General features: G+C 35.3%; 1 protein-coding gene across 1 annotated transcript; it reads left to right on the forward strand.

Moving 5' to 3' along the window:
- The first annotated feature begins 1,622 nt into the window (after positions 1-1,622).
- On the forward strand, positions 1,623-23,109 carry LOC109096554 (rho GTPase-activating protein 22-like). The gene is made up of 10 exons (XM_042734729.1): positions 1,623-1,870; positions 7,992-8,176; positions 10,005-10,092; positions 14,568-14,690; positions 15,644-15,851; positions 15,932-16,064; positions 17,727-17,800; positions 17,884-18,005; positions 19,372-20,155; positions 22,424-23,109. Exons 1-10 carry the CDS (start codon positions 1,828-1,830, stop codon positions 22,527-22,529), a joined length of 1,866 nt encoding a protein of 621 aa, XP_042590663.1. The 5' UTR covers positions 1,623-1,827; the 3' UTR covers positions 22,530-23,109.
- The last annotated feature ends 816 nt before the right edge of the window (positions 23,110-23,925 follow it).

The raw sequence follows: 23,925 nt of genomic DNA on the forward strand, positions 1-23,925 counted from the left end.
TCGGTAACTCACACTATACATGATGAACAAAATATTCTGGCTGCCATTAAACTTTTCTAAAAATGATCAAAAATGCTGGCAACTAATTTTCTTTTTTTTTTTTTTCATTTTTTTTTTTAGAAAGATTTTAGAGTATTGTTTTTGATATATTTTAAATAAATATTGAGATGTAATTTTTTGCTAATTTAAATGCTGGCAACGAGATTTTGTTTTTTGATATTATAGGCATTGATGTGTGAGCATAATGGTAATATGTGTTGAACAATAAAAAACATAACAGTTATTTTTTGGTAATATGTGTGATGCTGTAATTAGACTATAAGTTATATTCATGATATCTGAATGAGAAAGTGCCAACAGGTACAATTCATGAATAGCTTGAGTATTATTTTACCACTTGACTAGTTACTTGCAGATTAAGTACAGCACTGTAAAAAAAAAAAAAAAAAAGATAAAAAAAAATAAAAAAAAAAAAAAAAAAAAAAAAAACAAAAAAAAAGGGAAAAAAAAAAAAAAAAAAAAAAAAAAAAAAAATTAAAAAAAAAAAAAAGAAAAAATAAAATAAAAAAAAAACAAAAAAAAACAAAAAAAAAAAAAAAAAAAAAAAAACCATTTACAGTAAAAAAAAGCTTGTGTGGTTGCCGGGAAAGAGAATTTTACCGTAAAAAATACGTAGCAACAATTTTAGTTTTTTTGTTTCATTTTAACTTAAATTTACATTTAAATACCGTAATTTCTTTAACTGATATAATGTTAATGTACCAATTTATTGAAGCACTGAAATTGATACTGAAAAAAAATTATACTGAATATATACAATAAATACACTGATAACAACTAATGGAGGAGGTGATGAGAAAGTCACATGATGAACCAAAGCCCATCACAAGCAGCTTTTCAATTTTAACTTATATAGAAGGTACACAGAGTCATTCACACAAACACTAAACACCCTCAGCATGAAACTGAAATAATGCAATAACCATTAATTTAACAACATTAGATGTAACATACAACCCTAATGTGTAAAACTCATTAGAAAAAAAACTAAGAAGAAACATAAAAAATAAAATTAAAATGTAACGTATGGAATTCTGGGAATGTCAATTTACGGTTATTCGCTGTAAATTATACATTATTTTTCAATTTCCAAAAACGGTATACTTCCGTAAAATGACATGTAATGTCCAATAAATTTTGTCACCGTATATAGTAGGGAAATTTACCATTAACCATTTAAAAGGTTTTTACTGTAACATCTTTACAGTCTTTTGCCATTAAATTCACGATAATTTTTACAGTGTGGCCTGCTCCAGTAGTGCACATCTCTTATGGAGATATGTGTGCACAAGAGGCAGGCAGGGTGAGAAATCTCTAGAGACGGAGGAGTGCGAGTACACATGCCTGAGACCAATTACGAGGCGGGCGGCTTTACTCTGCAGGGCAGCCTGCTGTAATCATACACACACTGACTGCTCAATGTAGAGGAGCGATGATGAATAATGCATCGCCTGGTGGGTGTGGACCAGCGTGTGTGTGTGTGTGTGTGTGTGTGTGTGTGTGTGTGTGTGTGTGTGTGTGTGTGTGTGTGTGGTTGTTTTTGTGTGTGTGTGTGTGTGAGTAAGAAGAGGAGAGCGAGCGTGTGTGTGTGTGTGTGTGTGAGAGAGAGGAATCCCTCCCCCAGCCCCCAACCAGCCTGCAACATGAGGTCAGCGAGCTAGCGGAGAAGAGAGGAGAGAGCGAGGAGGAGAGGAGCAGGAGGGAGAATGCACCGAGAGAAGATCTGAGGAGGAGGAATATGAAGAGCGGAGGAAGCGCAGCCCATCGATGGCAGCCATGCTGAGTCCAAAGATCAGGCAGACCAGGAGAGGTACATTTGTGTTTCATCTGTCACACACTGAACGTGCTTCATCTCACAGCATCTCTGCTTCAGCTGCTCGCAGCACATCACTGGATCACCTCGATTATGCCACTTAATATTTCTATAAATATATGAACAGGTATAAATAGAATACTTTTGTATAGATAGATAGATATTAGTTAAACAAAAATTATATATATTTATTTTTATGCTTTTAAATTATATTTTGCTACTAATTTTATGTATATGTATGTAATATGCATATGTGTTTGCGTGTGTGTGTGCTTGTTTTTTTTTTATGTGTGTTTTTTGTGTGTGTTTTTTTTTTTTTTTTTTTTATTTTTTTTTTTTTTTTTTAATTTTTTTTGTTTTTCACATATCTCTGAGTTATTTACACATATCTGATATCATTATAATATACATTAAAAAAATAAAAATGTATTAAATTAAATAAAACTGTATAAAAGTGTATATATATATATATATATATATAATATATATATATTATATATATATATATCATATATCATATATATATATATATATATATTTATTTTATATTTTTAAGAAGGTAATTTTATTAGAATAGAAATATATTGTTTTTTTTTATTTAATTTGAGTTGAGGGTAATGTATTTATAATATACATTTAAAAAAAAAAAATATATATATATATAATATATATATATATATATATATATATATAAAGCATATATTGTTTCCCTTAGCCACTATATGTCAGCTTTTTATTGATTATAAAAAAAAAATATTGTTTCAGTGCATATGTTTACATTCTAACTGATGTAAATAAATTGTATTGACCTTATATTATAAATGAGCAAAATATTTGCCATAATAGATGTCCATATTGGGAAATAAATGCCCATAGCGGTTGACGACTATGTTATACAACTATCCGACTGATAATTCAGCTATTTACACCTTCAAAATTCTGATTTAAAACGAGATTATGATAAAAGCGTCTATTAAAAAGATAAATGTAAATGCACACAATAAGTCTTATCTTTTTACTCTCATTGTGTTATGGCTGACCATACGATAAACCACGAGCATCTACCGATGCATGTTACACACAGAGCGCCGATCGTCTTCATCAGCAGCCTGTAGCTCAGGTTCGGGTGAGATGTGACGCACAGACAGAGCACAAGGTTTCATTCTTCATGCATCACCTTGATGGATGACGCCGTGTTAATAAGCAAAGCTCAATGCATGTAAAAGGCTGAGCGATTTAGCCCGTTATGTCCTCTGAAACCTGCCGATAGCTCCCTGCCCTTCCCCCACCGGCCTTATGCTACCTGCTGAGCATCACAGCATCTGCTGGGAGATGTTCAACCATGAACCATGCATTTATTTATTTATTTATCTCTGGAAAGCTTGATTCTGGTCAATCGCAGCATTCTGCAGCACTCACATTTATTGTATAAAGAGTGTCAAGCTGTAAAACTGACATCCCAGGTAACCGAGTTCTTGCTCAGATTAATATTTACAGTCATTTATTTGGCAGAAGACATGCACTATGCTGGATAATGTGCAGTCAGTCGGTCATTATCGCAAAATAAACCCTTCAGGGCGATTCGGGACCTCTCTGCTTTGTGGCAGGGTCTTACATCAACCTGAGGGGCTTGTTTTGCGATAGCGACCAGCTGACTGTACATTATACCTTATTTATTTCCCAATGGACATTACATTATATTCATGCATTTGGCAGATGCTTTTATACTAAGAGATTTGCATTGACTTTGCATTGAAGGTATACATTGATTTAGTTCATGCATTCCACGGAAATCCATTGATTGTAGGTATTGATTTATTTTGTTGGTGTATTTTGCGGAAATCAAACCTAATTGGACACTGATGTTGCTAGAATAAAAAAAAATAAAAAAAAATCTAGATATAATTTGCTTGTCTTATAACAAAATCAAACCAGTTATTTAATTTAGGAATAATAAAAAATAATAAAAAATATTGTTGTTATTTTTTTGTTTTATAACAAAATCAAACCAGTACTAATTTTGCCATGCAATAAATTACAATATAGATATATAATATATAGTATATATACTATATTATATATATATATATATATATATATATATATATTATATATATATATAGTATATATTTAATTTCTGAAATTACTAAAAATTATTAAAAGGTAAAAAGTACTTAAAAATGTTTTTTACAAAAAACTAAAATTAGAGTGAAGGAACCGCACTATACAATTAAAAAAAATAATATGTAAAAAATGGTAAAATAAAGAAATCGACAAACAATTTTTAAATATTTTTAAAAAAGCTATAAAAGTACCTTAATGATAGTAAAATAACACTGATTTAGAGTTCACATTTTAAAGTATGCAAACCCATGCTCTGGGTTGTTTCTTGCAGTTGCTAATCTTAACCAGCGGTGGACTTTATCTAAGGTGCCAAATTTATATGCCACAATCAAGGCACCAGTACTGACACTATCTTCATGCACAACTTGAAAACATTCTTTCCGCTATATTTTAACTGCAACTTTAGAGGCAACTATTCTCAGAGTTGGTCCTGTCCGTGCCAAAACAGGCAGTTTTAGTGACCACATCCTAGAAACGCCCAAGACAAAGTGGGAGTGTGTGAGGTATGAGTGTTGGTGTATTTGGAGATTTTGGGTGTGTGTGTTTTGTTTCTTTTGTTTTCAGCTTCGGAAATGATAATAACCGATGGGGATTGGAAATTAGTGTTAGTGTGAGTGCAGTGTGAAACGGTTCTGTGATGTGCTCCACAAATTTACAGCTTTGAGGGAGCTTTAAAACACTGAATGTTTGCATTTCTGCTACACACATCAAAGCTGAAAGTTCCTACTTCTGCATAATATTCACAAAAAACAATATATTGTGCCTCGCACAACCAAATCAATTGTAGGTGCACTGGATGAAGAAAGCTAGGCACAACCAAATCAATTGTAGGTGCACTGGATGAAGAAAGCTAGAAAAATTGGCCTGTTATCATGACTAACAGCTGACTGAACTCACTATAAATGTGTTTATAAATATGCTTCTACTTTGCATGTTTCGTAAGCCTGTGGAAAGTCAATTGACCAAAACACTGCACATTAAAATATTTTTGTGATGATCCAGACTTGAGTAGTGTGCAGGATTTATATTTTTCTACTTTATACTGCGAAATACTCACAGAAATAAAAATGGAATACTCCTTAAGCAAATTGGTTCCTACAGTGTTCACCTACGATAGAATAAAATGCAAATTTCGCTTAAATTTAGCTAACTTTATCTACTGAACCAAAGACTGCAATTATCATCCCGCCAAGTCAGAATAAACATTTAGTGAGTGAACGATGTCAGAAATTGAAACTTAAGATTTGCATTTGCCATTACCAAGTTCATAGTTAGGGCTGCGGAATATGAATTACCGGTTTCAAAAATAAAAATAAAAAATTAAAATAAATCACGGTTTCAAAACCACTAAAATTTTCCATTATACTGTTCCTGCACTATGAGCATTTTCTATTTTCTATTTTTTTTATTTTTTTCAAAGATAGAAAGTCCCCTGGAACTTACACGATTATTTCAGCCGATCTCTGTTCCGGATTTGCACAAACTGCATTGCAATCATTTTCGAAAATGTCATTTGTGTGGAAATATACCAAAGTCTGCAAACAGCCGTAAACAGAGGCCAGAGACGCTGAAGACGGACGCAAAGACATCACACATCTGTCTCTCTAAGAGCCTGACTCAGTACCTCCAGATCTGTGCTCAACATTTAATTCTAGTGGAGACAGCAAAGTATACATAAAAACAGTCAGACTGTTGTTGTTGCACACACTCTCCACTATCCATCACTGGGATGGTGCCCTTTCCAAACAGTACTAATGCGTACACTTCAGGTACTGTAATGTACCATTAAGTTACTAATATGCACTCTTTGGGTTAAATAAGGTACAAAGGTGCATCATAGCATGATACAAGAGCTATTGCATAACATTATTGGAAATAAGTTGCTTGAGACCATGGTCAATTATACAATTTAGCATAATTTTTCAGTGTCCTCGGATCCAGAAGTAATTTTCCCATTCATTTGTTGAAAGTGACAAAAAAAAAGAAGTAATTTTTCAGTTAGTTTTTTGATTTTTAAGTGTAGAGTGGAGAAATGGAGAAATATAAAACTATTGATTTAAAGATGCTGAGTATATGTATAATAACGAAATATTTAACATTTATTGCAAAATAGGCACATGAATACAAATATTTCAGTAGTTTTAGAGCAGTGCATCATGGGAGTAGCACTAAAGAGTTCTCCTGCTGTACTTATCTTGTTTTGTTTCTCTGATTGGTGGAGATTTCTTTGCAGGATTGTGGGTAATGTAGTTTTTCACCAGGAGTGTTAGACATGTTTATTTAAAAAATAAGTTATTAATATGCAGGCTGACAGCTTCAACAAAAGCATATATCATCATTTAACAACTTCTTAGCTGATACGTTTAATGGTTATATAAGTTACCATTCAAAACCATTTTCCATATAGAGAAAATACAGATTTTTTTATTCGGTATCCGGACTTTTGCACTCTATATGAATTACAGACTTAATGACCAGTCAGCGGTCCAGCTCACCAGTGGATTGGGAGTGAAAAATAACACAATAATATAAATGAGAAGAACACATCGATTTCTTTTCTTTCTCTGAAAGCCACACATGCATTGATTTTGAGTCTACAGCCCAGAGGCATAAGATGGCTTGTGTGTGCTGGACAGACTTATAAATGATCAATGGTGACATACAGTAGATTGTACATACAGTAGTCCAGCTTTAAGCCTGAATGGCCTGTGTCAGAGCAAAATCAGAAGAATCAAACCAAAATATTTTGGTCCATGAAAAAGTGATCCATGAAAATCATAACTACATCAAATGGCAGACTGCAGAGGCTTCTATATCAAGTGAGCCTCTGACTAAATTACACTCAGGAGATCCTATTAGAGCATGAGAACTCACTCCCTTTGGGAAAGAGATACTGGAGAATCCCAGATACATTTACCAGAGGGTAACTGGTACAGACCAGAGAGGATGAATCTGAACACACATAGCAAAGAAGCTTATAGCAGGGTTATTATAGAATGCTGTAACCAAAACCATTATTAAAAAAAAAAAAAAAAAAAAACATTTTTGCAACTTAAAATAAATGTTAACTGAAACAAAATAGAATATTGTACATTTTATATCAACTAGTACAAATAATAGAAACTATATAGAAATATAAATGACTAATAAAAATAACTAAACTTAAAATAATAACATTACTAATAAAAAGGACAAACATTGTTAAGTTCTATCGTTCTAAATCAACTTCCCTATGAATAAAATGTATGGGATTTTTACTTCCGCACTCTATATGCATTTGGTACTTAAGGAGCAGTCAGCTTTCCAGCTCACCAGTGGATTGGGAGTGAAAAATAATTTAATATAATAATATAAATGAGAAAAACACATTGATTTCTTCTCTTTCTCTGAAAGCCACACATTGATTTTGAGTCTAGAGCCCAGAGGCACAAGATGACTTATAAAAATGACAAAAACACAACTAAATTACCAACATCTCAACTAAAAATAAATAGAACATGGAAAATACAAAAATTAAAAATACTGTTATTTAAAAAAAAAAACTACTATAACACTATCTGGATGCTAAAAATCATTTTGAATCGTTGAGTATATCATTCACTGACTATTTAGTATAAATTACTGCCTCACAGTTTAAACACAGCACCTATCTCTAAGCTACACGTTTCTGGTGAAGCTCTCTTTCATCTGTGGAAAACAAAGAGGATTTTTAAGAAATCGCTCAGATCACTTTTTCCATGCATTTATGCCAAGAATGGAGAGTGAAGCTGTCAAGCATCAAAAAAGACACAAAAGCATCGCAAAAGTCTCAGAAAAAGTGGTTGCTATGACTCATGAGGTCTTCTGAAATCATACAATAGCCTACAGTTCTGCTTTTGTGTAAATGATGACAGTTCCCCTCTGCTACTGTAAGTGCTTGTCATCCTTAAATCATGCATGACTAGAAATGATGTCTTTGATCACTGACATGCACGTCTCTTCTCATCACCTGCAGCCAGGTCCAAGAGCATGGTGATGGGAGAGGCATCACGTGGCTCACCGAGTCTCCAAGAAGGAGTGCTAAAGGCCGGCTGGCTGAAGAAGCAGAGGAGCATCATGAAGAACTGGCAGCTGCGCTGGTTTGTGCTGCGTGCTGACCACCTCTACTTCTACAAGGATGAAGAGGAGACCAAACCACAGGTATGTTCAGCTTTGAAGACGTACAAAAGAAATTTGGAGGTTGAACTACTCTGAATTTGCATCACTGCACTACTGAGACGGTTGTCCAATGGCTTCTACAGTATATGCGAAGTAGGGTACAAGAGGGCTAAAGGCACGACTTAAAGGGTTAGTTCACCCAAAAATGAAAATTAGCCTGTGTTTTACTCACCCTCAAAGTATTCTATAGGTGTATATGACTTTCTAAAAAGTGTCCTGGCCCCTCCAAGCCTTACAATTGGGGTGCTTTTTGTCAACAGTCCAAAAGATGTGACATAAAGTGCATGCATCTGTAATAAAACGTTCCTCACATGGCTCCAGGGGGTGAATAAAGTCCTCCTGTAGTGAAAACGATCTACCAAAAAGTGGTCTTCCTATCATAAGCACAAATATTCACTGTATGTTTCACACTATAAATGCACTGATGCTGCCGAGAAACAAATCAGAGTATTCAAAGTATTTTAATGTATCTCAATGCAAAAATTCACAGCTGAGAGTCACAAGCCATGCCTTTTTTGAGAGTGGCAGATCTCCGACAAAAGAGGGCAAAAAACAGTCAATAAATGTGACATCCGTCACTTAAACACTACGAACATTTTCTAGATTCTAGACAGCACTTTATGTTAGAGCCTCATGTGACATAGAGCTATTAGTAAGTGTGAACTCCTCCATTTATGCCCAGTTGTGTCATATTTCCACCACAATCTGAGCTTGCACGTTGCTTTCGACCATCTCATATTAAGCAATCAATACGGTCCAGCCTTAGTGAGTTCTTCAGATGAACAGCATCCCTCACAGGAGACTGTCAATACTCATCTAAGCACCATTACTCTGTGCCCATGCTGCGCTGGCCAGGATGTGTGCGAAAATGTCATCCCTCCCACTTTTCCTGCCTTTAATCAATGGGATACAAAGTGGAAGGCCTGTGTAGGCAAATCTCATAGCAAATCACACGCTGAGATAAAAGGTGACAGTGGATGTATTGAGCATTACGTCCCATGCATCATGAACTGGGCTATTTCATAGTTGTTCTGAAGGAGAACTGGGGCTGGATTCACGAAAAAGAATAAAATGAACCGCTACAGTATTTTCTTCTATTTTTAATTATACTATTTTAAACTTTTAGCAAATATGGAAGCAGCCATACACAGAAAAAAAATTATTTTAGTTATTATACAGTAATATGGAGGTAGCGCAAAAAGAAAACAATAAATAAAATTAAATAAAATAAAAAACGTTTGAGTTGTTGATCAGTGCAAAGACCATCCATACAATCAGATAATACCAAAGCTTGTCATTTTCTTCTTAAGAAAAGTCAAATGTTCTTGACAAAATATTAATTTGAATATGAAATATTCTTTAACTTCTTAAAGATTTTTTCAAGAATTGAACATTCTTACGAACTTCCTGGAGTTCATCCTAAGAAATATCTTAATTTCTTTCTTAAGAAGATTTTTTGAGATTCAATCCATTCAAAATATTCTAAAAAACAACAACCAATTAAAGGAAAGTGTCTTGAGTACTGCCAGACAGATTCAGCTCCCTGGAGAATAATCTCTGAACTTCATTCAGTTCACCGTTTATCTAATTGAAGGATGCACTCAGAAAATGTGCATTATGGCAAACCGTCACATGTTCAAGCTTTTGATTGTACAATAGGCTCAAAATCCCTGGTAACACGTTTCCAGAAGACTAGGAGACTTGATGCTGATTAAAGAATCATATTCAAGTTTACATGGTAATTAAGTCTGATTGATTCAACAGATCAGTAAAGGTTATGTGATGCATTTCTAACTATTCGTCTGTGCAGGGCTGCATCTCACTGAAGGGCAGCCAAGTGAATGAACTCACAGCCAACCCAGAAGAACCTGGCCGACACCTTTTTGAGATTGTGCCAGGTGAGCAGATCTTCATATCAAATCATCAAATCAATGTCCTCTACTGAAACCAGCATGCATGGCTTTTGAAATTGAATAGGCTTTCCAGAATACACTGATTACAGATTTTGCCCAACTTGATTTACTGATGCTGACTGTGTGTGTGTTTTATTTATGACGAGTAAATTACACATGAGTGTGACACCCATCAGAGATTCTTTTTCTTAACAATAAAGCGAAGAAAACTGGAGTCAACCTCTAAATCCAAGATATTTAATTCTCTCTTTTGCACATGATAATCACATTAAAATGGTGAAAATCTGTGAAATCGTACCCATAAGAAAAAAAAGAAGAAAAACTGCAGAATAAGAATAAAATCAACCTGTGCAGATCCAGATTACGAATCAGATAATTCTTAAATTATTTTTCTGTAATTAGAGCAATTTGCTGAATAGTTTTGCATATAATTAATGTAAAATTCTGATGCATTTTTATAGCTCGATCTAGAATTGTTCAAGAAAAAAAAATCAGGATGCATCAGTGAATCAATTTTTCACCCCTACAGTGCATCATAAACATTAAGATAACTGAATTTGTTGTTAGCCTAAGTATGCACCAAACACAATAAATAAAACAGCCAAACGCACACAGCATAAAACATTAGCAGCAGTTTCCTACACCCAACAGCACTTTCTCATGTCAGATCAGTAAACAGAGAAGAGCCCTTAACCACAGTCTCCGTCTGACCGGCACGCTTCAGCTCCTTTGAGTCAAACAAGCTTATTGGCAAAGTCCCTTTTCCATGCAAAACAAACAATAACATGTCACCAAGCAGATTTCAGAGCTCCCTCATGCTTCTCAACTTTAAAACGAGTGCGGCATTTGTCTGGAGATGCCTGGCCTGTTGTTGACTGTGACTCTGAAAATGAAGAAGTTCCAAAAACTATGAAGAAATGGAAAGATTGATGAACAAGTGCACAGACTCGAAACTGAATCAAGGAAAAACTGACATTCAGAAACATTCAAAGGCCCAAACTGAATAGAAATGATGCAAATTGCTGCAGATGTTGATATTTAAATGGCCACAAAGATGAAATTCTGGTAGTATGTAATGCGAGATCTTCATAACAGTGTAACAGACTGCTTACATAACATGATATAAATATAAGCTTTCACTACAATAATATGTCTGGGTATTATGAAATTTAAATGCGTAATGATCATAACAATGCAATGCAATACAATGATGATTGAGAGATGAACACATAAACGTTCCTCAAAAGCCTGATGACCATATTTGAGACTCACTGATTTATCTATAAAATGCTGCATGGATAATCAAGTAAACCTAAGTTGTTTCAGTCCAGTAAGTGTTCATCTTCAAATAATAAAAACAATATCAAAGTTATTCCTATGTTCAGTTTATTAAGAAGATTGTAGAAGATTGTGTACAACAGGAAAATAAAATCCAACAATGGCACCATTCATTTCAGGGACATAAATGACAAGTGATGATACAAAAATGGGATTTAAACCAGTGGGAAATGCATGGCATTACTGGGAGATTTTTCAAAGGCATTTAGAGCATGATTGTGACCCGAGTCCTGGCAGCCTCTGGATCTGCTAACCCATGCCTGCTATAGAAAGTTGTGATATTTAGTGAGATTTCTGCATCAGGTCCTCTGAGATGGATGCATCTTGTGCTGTTTGTTTGCTCAAGTGCACTGAGGTGTTTAGAAAGGACTAACAGAGCAGGCCGTCTCCTTCTGTCAGTCTACCGTGAGAAGTCAGTGGAAATGAGAGAAACAGAAGTCAAGTGGTGCTGCTTGAGCTGAACTGAGATATCAGAAGTATTTTCTACTCGCTGGTTTTTCGGGATGTACAGTATGAGCTTGAGATGTAAATGACAGCTACTGAAGATTTGTTTCTGAAAGTGACGGTTTGAAGCAAACACACTTTGATTGAATTATTTGTTGTTTGTGCAGGTACTTGTTGTGTTTTTTTTTTGTTGGTGGATATTTTGTTGGAGATTATTAGTAGCAGCTCGCCTCGGTGCATCATGGGACAGGGCTGCTGTAAGCCACCGAGGCACAAACCAACTCTAAACCGAGGTAACACCTTTGTGTTCATGTGCATGTGCTCACACGCAGAAATCCAAGTGGCAAGGATTTTCTAGAATTTTCTTTAAGATTTAGTTACAGTGTTGTTGGGGGCAATACAAATATATAAAAGCCTAGGTATGGTTTGTTATTTTTGTATGGAATAGTTTGTTCATAATGCAGTTGTTTGTTCAATAATGTTTATGCAATGTTTAATATAGCTAATCAAGATGACGTCTGAGATTGTACCTCTACACCCTCCGCATGTCATTTTCAAGTGTTCAAAATGAGTAAATAATAAAACCAGACATAGACACTTGTTACATATGATAAATAAGATTAATGCACTTGTTAGTACTTTTGTAACTAGGTATACAAATACCTGCAAGCTAAAATAAATAAATAAATAATTAGAATCAGAAGTTGAAATTGCTCAAATCATAAAATAAATACTGTAAAAATGATGATTTAAACAACTTTACATTTCAAGTTTTGACAAAAACAAAGTTTATAAAATGATAAACATTGGTCTGAACAAAAACAACAGACGGGTTGAATAAAAATGCACAGTAGATGGCTCTTATGGAAAAGCAGAAATACAGCAGTTACCACGTATGCAAAGTACTGTGGTAAACACTAGGCATTATATGGAGGTAATATATAAAAAAATAAAAATAAAAAAACTTTTCTGAAGACAGTCAGTTCCACTTCCCTAAAGTCAAACTCCTCAGATTTGGATGACACACCTGAATTGCTTATTTCAATGTTAAAATGGCGAATTTCCCCCGAAAAGCCACAGGTTTGCAGGTGTGTGTACAAAACATTTACTGTTTGATTTGGCACAAGTAAGTCCTTTGATTATCAATACCAATCAGATACCAATAATTAAAAAAGGCAATATAGTCACCAAAGAAGTGTAATGGCTGTTGATGTTCTCATTGGGGCCTTATACCTCCAGTCTGTTTGTGGGATCTGTCAGTTGATGTTAATAAGGAGCATAATCACTCCTGCTCGTAATATTTCTCTAAAAGTCAATTTGGATAACCTTCTTCAGTCCTGTGCAGAATTACACAGCACATAATCCAGATCACATGCAAAGTCCTGCCTTCGATTCCCAGGAACACACATGAATATTTCAAACAGATGAAACACAATTACATGTTTGTAAAAGCATGCACTCAATATGTATTCCATGCTTAAATAAACACAATTTGGTTGTTTGTAAAAGAAAAAAGTCCCCAGAATTCACTTTTAATCAGATCACTGTTGTTCTTTCGCCACAAGCCCATGTTTTTCTTCCCCACAAGATCGGCAGGCATTCTGACACATCCTAAAGAGACATGAATGCTGACAAAATGCCACACCATGGTAAGAAATGAAGGTTCCTCATTATGCTTTCCACTCTGTGTGAGAGCGTTAGCCTCAGATAACTGCTGGGTCTGCTTCTCTTATTTATCTTAATTGCATCAGTACTTGTTTTTTTTTTCCATTCAGTCGACACTGCTGTGAACACTTATCTTCTCATGACTAATTCCTCTAGTCATTTTATCTGGCCAGCAGAGTATTGGCTGTTCAATGCTTCCGATATTTTTTTTTTTTCATCTATCAATGTGAAGCTTTGAACTGAAGCCATTGTGGAGACTTTTGTCTCATTGTGTGAAAGGGTGAGGATGTGGATGTGTGTGTGTTTGTTTTTGATGTTTGGTTGTGATTTTGTGGTTTTGGTGTTTGTGATTTTGTGGTTTTAATTTTATTAATGAAAAACGTGGCAAAGTCAGCTGTTAGAGTTGATGCTTGAGGGGGAGGAGGAGGAGAAAAGAGCGAGGAAAATATTTAAAGAGCATGCCAGAGTTAGAAGAATTGTTAATTTTGTTATGGTTGTAGGTTGTTTTAGCAGTGGAGACATTAGCAGAGAAGGAAGAGAGGAGTGACTGATACACATTAGTATCATGAATCACATGTATCACAAATCATGAGATAAAAAGTTAGCAGCATAAATAAGCTTCCATAAAAAGACGACTGAATGATGAGTAAAACAAAATTGCAACCAGTTACAGCACCTTGATAAATACATTACTTCAGGCTAAACTCTTTACAGCAGCATTATAAAATGACTGCATGACATTTCTGTGTGTGCAAATATAATGACATATCTAAATCCATCTTGGTGAAAAATATGAGCTATTCATTTGATCTAAAAAAAAAATGGGAACAACAGAAAGCTAGCAGCTCTTGCATCTGGGGTCATTTCCTATCTTGGCACATAAATTAGTTGCAAGCAATGATAGCAATGTTTATGAACTGATATGTATCTCTGAATAATAAACAGTGATGTAATGGTGAAACAACAAGTAATTCCATCATCTGACAGATCGCCTCACTTGTTTTCCTTCTCAGCTGGTGAGAAAGACAAGGCTGGGATGAGCCATGAGTCCTTTCTACTCATGGCCAACTCCCAGAGTGACACGGACGACTGGGTGAAGGCCATCAGACGGGTCATTTGGGCTCCGTTTGGAGGAGGTAAAACCATTAAATTAAAATAAATATACTGCTACATAGTCAGTTAGTTAGACCTTGGTCATTACTTCTCCCCTCCATTGAATGTTTCATGTATGTTCACATGATATCACCAGTGCTGTCAGTGGTCCACGCCCACAAAAATATCACTGAGCAGAGTCAATGCCTCACTATCCAAAGATTAAATTACAAAGTCATGTTATTAATAGAAAGTTCAAACAAGCAATGTAAAGCAAGTGTAAAGCAGCACTTCTGTTACCGTGGTCTTGAAAGCGACGCCAACTGACGCCAATGAGAAGAAGATTCAATCTACTGGATTTTTTTAAAGACTGTGCTTTTCAGTTAAGTTTGGATTGACGTTATTAAGACAACTAGGCGTAAAACAACTTCTAAGGACTATATCCACATCAAAACGTGAGATGAGAAACATGCGCTGAGAGGAGATCGATGGAAAGAGAATATACTTGTGTAAAACGATTCTCTCGTTCTTTGAAATACTTTGATGTCCACTGTAAGTGTGAATCTTCCCGCTGCTGTACTGTCGTTTGGAGTAAAGCTGTCAGTCAGAAAAGTACAGGTGATTTTGTATACAATTAAATATATAATAAAACGACTTGTGGTCAATTTCAAGTAAATGTTGCATTAAATGCTGTTGAATTTCAGCATATAACATATACAGGTGCATCTCAAAAAATTAGAATATCGTGAAGAAGTTTTTTTTTTTTCATATATTCTAGATTCATTACATGTAAGTAAGTAACAAACTAAGTACATAACCACATTTTCTTAGTGTGAAGAACATTTTATTAATCTAAAGAATATTGAATTATTGAAAGAAATCACTATGGTAATGATCAAAGTAGAATAGTATTATCACTGTACCGTACATCTTTTTGTAAAAAGTGATGTGTGTTTTGACTGATATAAGCTAAAAATGAGCCGCTTCGTCTCTACAGGCATTTTTGGCCAGCGTTTGGAGGACACTGTACAATATGAAAGGAAGTTTGGTCCTCGTCTCGCCCCTCTCTTAGTGGAGCAGTGTGTGGATTTCATCAGGGAACAGGGTCTTGATGAAGAAGGCTTGTTCCGGATGCCAGGACAAGCCAACCTCGTGAAGGAGCTTCAGGAGGCCTTCGACTGTGGAGATAAACCTCAGTTTGACAGGTACATCTACTCCGAGCACAGACGCGGAACACTAAACCGTTACCAACCGTTCATACTAACCCTATAATTGTCATTTCTAGTAACACCGATGTCCACACCGTGGCTTCCCTGCTGAAGCTGTATCTCAGGGAGCTCCCCGAGCCTGTCGTTCCCTTCTGCAAGTATGAGGACTTTCTCACTTGTGCTCAGCTCCTGGCCAAAGATGAGGAGGAGGTTAGTGACTGCACGAAATCTGAACAGCAGTGTAGAGAAGAAGAGCTAAACAAACACTTCTGGTCGAGCATGCTTCTTTACAAATGGTCAGTGGAAAGAGGTGCTTAACCCTCAGTGTAGCCTGGGTAAGAACTGGGATATGCTAAACACAGCTGTTTTTGTAATTTAGTTATTTTCTAGCAATGAATATTGCTAGTTGTAGCCTATATGAATAATGTCTGAAATAAAAAAAAGGATACAATTTTTTAATAAAGTGTTATTATACAAAGGGTTACAAACATCAAACTAGTCCACATTTATAACATTAGGGGAATGATTAGTTTGGCTTAACCTTTTTTGTTCAGCCCTGTTAAAACTGGTATATTGTTTTTGATATTTTTATATATTATATTGATTTATATTGCTTTATATATATGTATTTATATAGAGCTATAAATTAAGTCGCACAGATGTTTTTGTGATTTTGTAATTAAAATATGCGTGTGTGTGTGTGTGTGTGTGTGTGTGTGTGTGTGTGTGTGTGTGTGTGTGTGTGTGTGTGTGTGTGTGTGTGTGTGTGTGTGTGTGTGTGTGTGTGTTTAAATTAAGTCGCACAGATGTTTTTTTTATTAAAGTATGTTTGAGTTTGTGTTTTAGTTCAGTTTTTTGTTTGTTTAGATTTAGTTAGTGTGTAAAAAATTGTTGTTATTATTAAGTTATTTGCTGATATTATTTCCATAAATCACAAAGAGCAGGAAAGAATTGCCTAACCCTTTTTGGACCCTTTTTAAAAACTGGGTTATATCTAAAAGCAATTGTTTATTTCAAGCGATCATTAAGTTTTTTCCCTTTAGCAAAAAAAAAAAAAAATAATAATAATAATAATAATAATTGTTTAAATATATATATATTATATATATATATATATATATATATATATATATATATATATATATAATATATATAATATATATATATTTATTATTATTACTATTTTTATTAAGTACAAGTTTGTAAACATGAAGCTTTAAAAAAAAAAATCTGCACCAGAATTATTAACATTAAGTTCTTAAAGTTGCCACTCATTAAGAGCTTGTTAGTTTAGAAATAAATTCTGGCTTGTAGTCATAAACCTACTGATAATATTTCCACAAATCAAAAATAGGAAAATAATACTTTGATGACAATAATAATGCCCCATCTGATGTGTTGAACAGACTTCTGAACATTTGCTGTTACTGAAAACTGAATCCAAAGAACGCAGCTGCCGTGTTGGAACAAGCTGCTTAATGAATTATCATATGAATGTACAGGGCTGCTCTGAACTGTACATACCTACAGGATTTGTTTGCTGGTATTAGTACATAATATTTCAGCAGTCATGTTGTCAAAATGTATGTTTGTGTGCTCATAAAACAGAAAGCCATTTCAGTCGGTATGTGGTTTGCTGGCCAGTATTCCTCAGCTGACGTGATGCGATGCACAGATGCAGAGGATGCATGGAGCTCAAGTCAAAACTTAATTCCCAGATTACATTATACACATAATCTGTGAATAATTTCAAGTACTTGATTCATTTAGAGAAGGCTGGTTGTCTTTAATATAAAATAAACCATCGATATTTTCACTTGAATTTGAAGCACGAGACGTTTTGATGGCTGTAATGACTTCATGTTTCCACAGGGAATACAAGAATTAGAAAAGCTAGTGACGACCCTTCCAGCTGCCAATTACAACCTTTTGAAATATATATGCAAGTATGTCCAACATAATCATTTCAGACACATTTTTGTCCGTCGTTTTCACGCTTCGGTGCTGAAAGTGAGCTCTGTCGTTGTAGATTTCTGGATGAGGTGCAGTCTCACTCAAGTGAAAATAAAATGGGTGTACAGAACCTGGCCACCGTGTTCGGACCAAATATCCTCCGTCCCAACATGGAGGATCCTGTAGCTATTATGGAAGGTAAACACTTATATTATTGAATTTCCAACACATTACTTTATCAAACAAAACAGACTTCAAAACTAGACACCTGCAGGACGTTGGACCAGCTGTGCCTGATGTAGCCTACATTTGTGGCATAAATGCAATTATAATCTACACACTACTAAATATTTTAGCATGTACAGAAAGATACAGTTCCTTTATATTATTAACACATTTATATATACTAATTATTTTATTTCATTAATATATATGTTTTCAATTTTGTAGGCTTCTTTCTGGATTAAAAAAATACGGATTTTTTTTTTTTTTTTATTTTTTTATTTTTTTTACATCTGAAATGTGCTGCAACGTGTATTCTAAAGCAACTTGGATAATTAAATTAATGTCAAGCATACAAAATTAATTTTATTTCATGTCAGATATGTTAGAAATTGGTTGTAATTTCCTAAGTATTTACAAAGAAATGGCAAGTAAAACACTAAATTAATCGTGAAATTTTAAAGTAGAGAGACTGAAACAATATTTTCTTGTAAAGATACTCCAATAATATTTGTTTTATTTACAACTTCGAAAATAATGTTTATTATTATTATTTAGCTTCAAAAATACAGTACATTTTATGTTATTTCTAAATGTAATAATAAACATATACACCAATGCAACTGTATTCCTCTCAACAGTGCAGTTTTGACCCAGTGCAACTTTTTTTCTGGAAAATGTGTAAACATTATAAAGTGCAACATCTCGGTTATGTATGTAACCCTCGCTCCCTGATGGAGAGAACGGAGACGTTATGTCACGAAGACATCGGGGGACTTGGTAGCCCGAATTCTCTCTGATTAAGAGAAAATGCCAATGAAAATTGGCTAGTGTTTGTTGCATGCTCAGCCACTCCCCGTGCACGCAGGTATAAAGAGGCGTTTACACTGGTTTTAGCTCAGGTTTTATGCTGAGGAGCCGAGAACGTGTCCCTGACAACCAGCGATGGTTTGAGGTTGTGTCATAGGGACATAGCATCTCCATTCCCTCCATCAGGGAACGAGGGTTACGTACATAACCAAGACATTCCCTTTCTGTCGTTCACTATTAGTTATGTCATGACAACATTAGGTGTCTATGGAAAGCACCACAACCTGAACCCTGTCACAACCCTTTGAAGTGAAGTCTGTTCATGAACTGTTTCTCACCTATTATTTTAGGACACTGCATCCAATTTATGACTTAAACATAACTTTTAGTTGTGTTTTTTTGAGTGTAGAATTTTTTGTGTGTGTGTGTGTGTGTGTGTGTGTGTGTGTGTGTGTGTGTGTGTGTGTGTGTGTGTGTGTGTGTGTGTGTGTGTGTGTGTGTGTGTGTGTGTGTGTGTGTGTGTGTGTTATAGGCACCTCCCTTGTTCAGCATCTCATGACGCTGCTCATCAGCAAACACGAGCGCCTGTACACTGATAAAGACTCCGAAACATCACAGAACCAGACGGAGCTCAAGGACCAAAGCCAGCAACTTCAGCAGTCCAACCTGGAGGACTGGATCTCTGAGGAGGATCTCCACACCTGCCCGTCTGCGGACCCCGCTTTAGCCTCCAAGCCCCCGCCTCAGGGAAAGGGAGAGACAGCCGTCAGCCCTAGTAAGCAGGCCAAGACGCTTCCAGGATGGAAGTACACCTTCAAAGGCTCCTCGGCCAAAGGAGGCTCCGCGGTGGACGGTGGGAACTGGTTAATGAACGGTCTGTCCTCACTGAGGGGACACCGCCGGACCTCGTCTGGGGAACGCTCCAGGGAACACTCGGGCTGCTCTCAGAGACTGTCTACTTACGACAACGTCACGTCTTCATCGAGTGTGGGCAGCGTGCTGAGTATGGACAGCGCACTGTGGTCCACCTCGTCCTGTGAGATCTCCGTCACAGACTGTGGAGGCGAGCCGCTGGGGACAGCGCCGGAGGAACAGAGCGAGGAGGAAGCCAGGCCTGACGAACACGAGGAGGACGCTGAGGAGAAGCGCGCGAGCGGTTTGTTTTGCGGTGACGATGGGAGCGCCGCACCGGTCATTAGAGTCGTGGATGAAGACGGAGATGCAGAAGAAAGCCCTTCGTCTCTGGTCAGCGTCGTGGCAGAACTCAAAGAGGAGCTGAGGAAGCAGAAACAGACTTATGAATCTAGAATTAAAAAGTAAGGCTGCTGTTTTTTTGTTTGTTTTTTTTTAACTACAAGGGCGGTTGGATTTGTTGAAAAATGACTCCTATAGTTAAAGGGGTAATGTGGCGATGCTAAAAATCACATTATTTTGTGTATTTGGTGTAATGCAATGCATTTACATGGTTTAAGGTTTAAAACACATTATTTTCCACATACCGTACATTATTGTGTCTCCTCTCTGCCGTCTTTCTGAAACATGTCGGTTTTCACAAAACTCATCGCTCTGAAAAGTGAGGTGTGCTCTGATTGGCCAGCTATCCAGTGCATTGTGATTGGCTGAATACCTCAAGCGTGTGACAGAAATGTTACGCCCCTTACCATATTTGGAAACACACAGCATCTCCACAATAACAATACTACAGTGAGAATAAAAGTTATGCCTTTTTTCTTTGCAGTGTTATGTAAATCTTCCCACACAGTGATGTAGAGATGTGGACGAGTCTTAACTTTATAATGAATATCTCTGTGGGTTTGAGACTTCAGTCTTTGCTACTTTATGGATCGGATCTGATCTTTGCACAAACAGCACAGCAAACACAACGGAAAACCTGAAATCATATGACCCCTTTAAACTCTGTTCAAGTAAATTAATGTTTCTCAGAAATATAAAAAATAATCTGTATTTTAGCATCTTTTCTACTAAAAATATTAACTTAGTACTGTGCTTAAAGTGGCAGTGCACCAAAAAAAAAAAAAATTGTCAACATTTGTCATTTATTTACCCTCAAGTTGTTTCCAAACCAATATGTTTCTTTTTTTCTGCTGAACACACAAAAGAAGATATTTTGAAGAATGTTATTAACCAAACAGTTGCTGGTGGCCATTGACTTCCATATTATTATTATTTTTTTTCCATACTATGGAAGACAATGGCTACCGTCAACGGTTTGGTTACTAACATTCTTCAAAATATCTTTTTGTGTGTTCAGCAGAAGAAAGAAACTCATACAGGTCTGGAACAACTTGAGGGAGAGTAAATGAAGACAGAATTTTCATTTTTCATGAACTGTTCCTTTATGTCAGGAGTTTTCAAATGTTTTGAAGCCAAGCAGAAATAATATGACCTCTTGAAAGATTCTCCATTTATAAAATACATGTACATAATTTAATGTACAAACACTCATTTTTTACTATGTGAGAAAAAATGTAAGCGACATATTATTAAGACAACATTTTTGTGATTTTAATTTGAATCAAACGCTCATTATTTATTTTTTACTATGTGAGAAAAAATGTAAGCAACATATTATTAAGACAACATATATATATATATATATATATATATATATATATATATATATATATATATATATATATATATATTAATAATTTGGTTGTCCTCTGAAAAATCACAGACCAACTCTGTTAATAATTGTAAAAGAAATATTGTTTTCAAATGAAACCTGTCTGAGGCTCTCTGGAATTAATTTATTGGCAGAATTTTTTTTTTTGATGGATTGTGGTTAGGGGTTCATTTTTGGATCCGTACTATAAACATAAACTGAATCTAAATAAATGAATTAATTTGTACTTTTAGCATAATTTGCACTAAAAAATCAAAACAAGGTAACATCATTCATAACATATATAATATATAAACATACAAACATTTCATGAATAAAGATCCATTTATACTGTGAGAAAACGTCCTGTTAAAAAGACAAAATGTACTTGTGCTTTTGATTAAAAAAAAACAAAAAAAAAAACAGCATTTTTCCAAAGTGTGTTGAAAAGTAATGTTTTAAATAATTTATTTATTTTTTTTTCAATAATTTGGGGGTCCTCTGAAACATTATCATCCGTTAATAACTGTATAAGAAACTTTGTTTAGAAACAAATTCTGTCCTGAAAAATGTTTCACTTAAAATATTTATTGCCATATTCAGTACTTTTTTTTTTTTAAATTTACTGTAGTTTTGGTAAATGTCTTGTTTAAAGACCAGTTTATACTTATTTTTTCTTTTTCTTTTTTTCTTTATTTTTTTATTTTTTTTTTTTTTTTTATTTTTTTTTTTTGAACAAAGCAAATTGTAATCATTTCTTGATATATTGTTTTCTGTAACCCCATTACTAGGGCGACGTAAATGTACTGTTATTTTAGAATCAAATAATTAGTCAGTCCAGTCTTTACAAATCAAAAGGAACAGCAATAATATCAAATTTGGTAAATGTTACAATTTTAATATCTTACATTAATTAAGAAAAACATATATTTTTTCGTCTGTGTTCTGCCCTCTGCAGGCTGGAAGAGTCGAGTTCAGCTCTGTGTGCACAGATGGAGAGACTTGAGCAAGAGATGGAACAGGAGAGCAAAAGAAAACGAATGCTTGAGATCAAACTGAGATGAAGTATGTGTGGGCGGGTGCGTGCGGAGGAAACCGCAACCGCCTCCTCGAGAAGGAAATGGAAGACTTCTTCTCCACGCTGGGGGATCTGGCTCTTGGAAGCCGGACCAGTGACATTTAATGCAAAAAATAAACACACCCAAAGACATGAGGACCAGAGCACTCAGGCGTCTCCAGAAATCATGATGTCTGCAAAATGTTGTGTTTATCAAATCATTTAAAAGTCCTTCCACTATCACATTAATTCTACTGGTTACTTTTTCCCAAGGAGAATGTTCCCATCATTTCAGCTGTGTGGCATTTACTAAAGCCATTTTACACCTGATATTTTAAAACGATTTCTTTCTGGAAGCTTCAGGTGACACAGAAACAAATGGAACGTCTGAATCCGGTCCTGAAATCAGTTCAGATGAAATCATGCATCTTTTGCATGTTCAGGGTTCCCGGTCTGAATGATAATAATGACGATTAGAGCAGAGTCATTGGCTTTGGCACATAAATGAGCTGAAAATTTACTCTAAGGTCACCAAGTTTGTTTCTTCATCAGATTTGTAGAAATGTAGCAATGCATCAGTGTCTGAGCAATGGATGCTCTGCAGTGAATGGGTGCCGTCAGAATGAGAGTCCAAACAGCTGATAAAAACATCACAATAATCCACAAGTAATCCACAGCACTCCAGTCCATCAGTTAACATCTGGAGAAGACAAAAGATGAAACACATCCAGCATTAAGACATTTTAAATTTAAACAATCACTTCATGGTCAAAATATAGGTCCATAATCCAGAGGAAAGTCCATCTCCTGTTGTCTCTCACATCAAAATCCAGCTACGTATTTGTTTAGAGCTGTTTTAGACTGTTTTGGCTTTTTCTCCTGACTCAGAAAAAAAACAACTTTTTCACTGGAGGAAGTGTTATTATGGATTATGGACTCATTTTAGCCAGAAGCAGTTGTTTGAAGTTAAAAATGTCTTAATTGTGGATTTGTTTCTTACAAACATGCATCTTTTCACTTCATGACAATTACTTGTTGATTATTGTGATGTTTTTATCATCTGTTTGGACTCTCATTCTGACGGCACCCATTCACTGCAGAGCATCCATTGCTGAGACACTGATGCAGTGCTACATTTCTACAAATCTGATGAAGAAACAAACTCATCCTGATCTTAGATGTATGAGGGTGAGCACATTTTTAGCAAATTTCATTTTTGGGTGAACTAAACCTTTAATCAGAAAAACTTTAATGCCGGTATTTTTGAAACAGTTTTCTTGCATATTCGGTGGTATCTCAAGACTGTCAAAGTGACCGTCAGTGGCACTTTCATTAAAAAAAAATAAAAAAAAAAAAAGGTTTGAAATGTGACTTTTATCAATTGATCTCATTTTATATTAATG

This window comes from Cyprinus carpio, chromosome B12 (genome assembly GCF_018340385.1).
Source record: "Cyprinus carpio isolate SPL01 chromosome B12, ASM1834038v1, whole genome shotgun sequence".
In the NCBI taxonomy this organism is placed as follows: domain Eukaryota; kingdom Metazoa; phylum Chordata; class Actinopteri; order Cypriniformes; family Cyprinidae; genus Cyprinus; species Cyprinus carpio.

What these genes read in the sequence shown, in the direction of transcription:
- LOC109096554 (XM_042734729.1), top strand. Translation starts at nt 1,828, where the DNA reads ATGGCAGCCATGCTGAGTCCAAAGATCAGGCAGACCAGGAGAG. An exon ending in AAGAGGAGACCAAACCACAG is followed by an intron (nt 8,177 to 10,004) that starts GTATGTTCAGCT and finishes TCGTCTGTGCAG; the next exon opens with GGCTGCATCTCACTGAAGGG. An exon ending in CCTTTTTGAGATTGTGCCAG is followed by an intron (nt 10,093 to 14,567) that starts GTGAGCAGATCT and finishes TTTCCTTCTCAG; the next exon opens with CTGGTGAGAAAGACAAGGCT.